The sequence below is a fragment of the Acyrthosiphon pisum genome, unplaced genomic scaffold (assembly GCF_005508785.2).
Source record: "Acyrthosiphon pisum isolate AL4f unplaced genomic scaffold, pea_aphid_22Mar2018_4r6ur Scaffold_20704;HRSCAF=21886, whole genome shotgun sequence".
NCBI classification, from domain to species: domain Eukaryota; kingdom Metazoa; phylum Arthropoda; class Insecta; order Hemiptera; family Aphididae; genus Acyrthosiphon; species Acyrthosiphon pisum.
Window position 1 is genome coordinate 7,325 of NW_021770092.1, and position 2,408 is coordinate 9,732.

The window sequence follows — 2,408 nt, forward strand, 5'->3', positions numbered from 1 at the left end:
TGGTCGTCGTCTGACCGACCAACACGCACACACTATTTTATATCTTATCTTGTTAATTATATAACGACGGCCGACGACGGTTAATCGTTATCGACGAGGCCTACAGTTGTCACCCGTCCGCGTTTCGGATAACTCGTATGTATTGTACTACTATGTAATGTTGAATTCTAATATACACTGCCTTAATAAAATTAATATAATTTTGTATAAATTATTCTTTTGGCCATCACATTATTTTTAACGCCTACAGTTTTCAGAAGTGGGATACGAATGAATGAGTGAATGACGTACGAATGCCTGTGTTAACACGGAATGCGAGTAAACATTGTGCAGTTATTAAGGAAGGTACCAAAATGAACGAGACGAATGACAAAAATAAATCGAATGTAATGAATACTCCGGAAGTATTTAATCCACAACAAAGGAACGATAAAACGAGTAATACGGAAGGAATGAATAAAAACCATGAATCTACGTCATCTTCGTCAGCGTCGCCAGGTTTTCCCATGACTCCGGTAGATGCAAACACCTTGGTCGACACACTCGTAAGACAAAACAGTATGTTAATGGAATTGTTGAAAGTTCAACAAAACGGCAATCGACCAACGAATGACATAACGATTGCTCCCGACCTGAACAAGTCTATTCCGATATTCAATGGTCTGGGTACGGGTTCGCAAGCTCTCGATTGGATTCAAACTGTAAACGGCGTTGCGAATTTACATCGTTGGCCGGATAATTTTAAACTCCAATCTGTGCGGGCCAATTTAGAAGGTGCGGCTCGACACTGGTTTGCGTCCCGAGAGATAGAACATTGGTCAGATTTTGAAAGACAATTTCATAAAACTTTTGTCGGCGTAGTTATGATGGGCGACCGTTGGAAACAAATGTCGCGGCGCGTCCAGTTACGCAACGAAAACGTACGTGAGTACTACCACGAAAAGGTATATTTATGTCGACAAATTGGTATGTCATTTTACGAAAGTAAAATTCAAATACTAGAAGGTTTATACTCGAAAGAGTTGAGTATGTACTTGCTTGGTCGTAACCACGTGGACGAGGACGATTTATTGAGTGACATGGTAGAATATGAACGACTCGATACGTCCCGTTCTGTACGATTTCGGCAAATATCAAGTACTAAAGAAGCCCTGTTACAAAAATCGGTGACGTCGAATCCAACTAATGCCGTGACAATTAAAAAGGAGGACACGAAAGTGGCCGTAGGAGAAAAGGGTGCAGTACCGCCGCGTGCATATTGTTTCAATTGTGGCTCAAAAACTCATTTGTCACCGCAGTGCCCAAAACCTAAACGTGAAAAGGGAGCGTGTTACGAATGTGGGTCGATGGCACACCAACGAGGATCTTGTCCAGTACTCATGCGAGGTAATGATGACGAAAAAAAGGAAAAGTCGGCCGGATTGATGAGCATCGATGTTGTACGAGACCAGGACTCGCCTGATGAGTGTCCAGCGCCGTACGAGGTACAATGTCAATTCAACGTTCCAGTAGAAGAGTCAGAGTCTTGCTGCGTCAATGTCAACGCCGTGGTCGACACAGGAAGTCCAATCAGTATAATCAAGAGTGAGTTAGTTCCAACTATATTATATACCACGCAAACGGTGAGTAAAAAACATTTTTGTGGTATTAACGGCGCGAAGTTGGATATACTCGGTATATTCGAAACGAACGTAATAATTAATAATTTTGAAATGTATTTAAAATTTTATGTTGTGTCTAATTATACTATGAAAGCGAATGCAATTTTGGGAAGGGACTTTTTAAACAAGAAAGGATTTAAAATTGAATTTAAGAATAATACGGTAGACATAGTAAAATTAGACACGGGAAATTCGGACGAAACCGATATTAATTTTAAAGAAATATTGTGTATCGATTACGATGATTGTACCGATAAAAGTAACGATAACACAGCGTTGAATGTGAATCCCAAATTAAATTCAGAACTGAGGAATGTATTTAGTGAATTATATGATGTCGATTATATATCAAATAAGGAGTTACGTAACGAGGATTTTGATTTTGATATGAAAATAATTTTAAAACACGAACAACCAATTACGTTTCGCCCTAGGCGTCTGTCCTACAGTGAACAACGTGATTTACGAGTTATTATTGATGAATTGTTAACTGAAGGTATTATTAGAGAAAGCAATAGCCCGTACAGTAGTCCGATAGTGTTGGTCCGTAAGAAGTCAGGTGGTTATAGGTTATGTGTAGATTACAGAGAGCTAAATAAAATCACGATTAAGGATAATTTTCCGACCCCACTAATTGACGATCAGTTAGATCGATTAAAAAATAAAAAAATATTTACTTCTTTAGATTTAAAAAACGGCTTCCACCATGTACGTATGAATGAAAAATCTGTCCAATATACGTCTTTT

At 38.8% G+C, this 2,408-nt stretch overlaps 1 protein-coding gene across 1 annotated transcript in view; it reads left to right on the forward strand.

Annotated features, from left to right (window-relative positions):
* Nucleotides 1–353: 353 nt before the first annotated feature.
* LOC103308399 overlaps nucleotides 354–2,408 on the forward strand; it is an 8,767-nt gene continuing 6,712 nt past the window's right edge. The window contains exon 1 of the mRNA XM_008181687.1: nucleotides 354–2,369. Coding sequence (XP_008179909.1) covers nucleotides 354–2,369 — 2,016 coding nt within the window. The remainder of the gene's footprint in view (nucleotides 2,370–2,408) is intronic.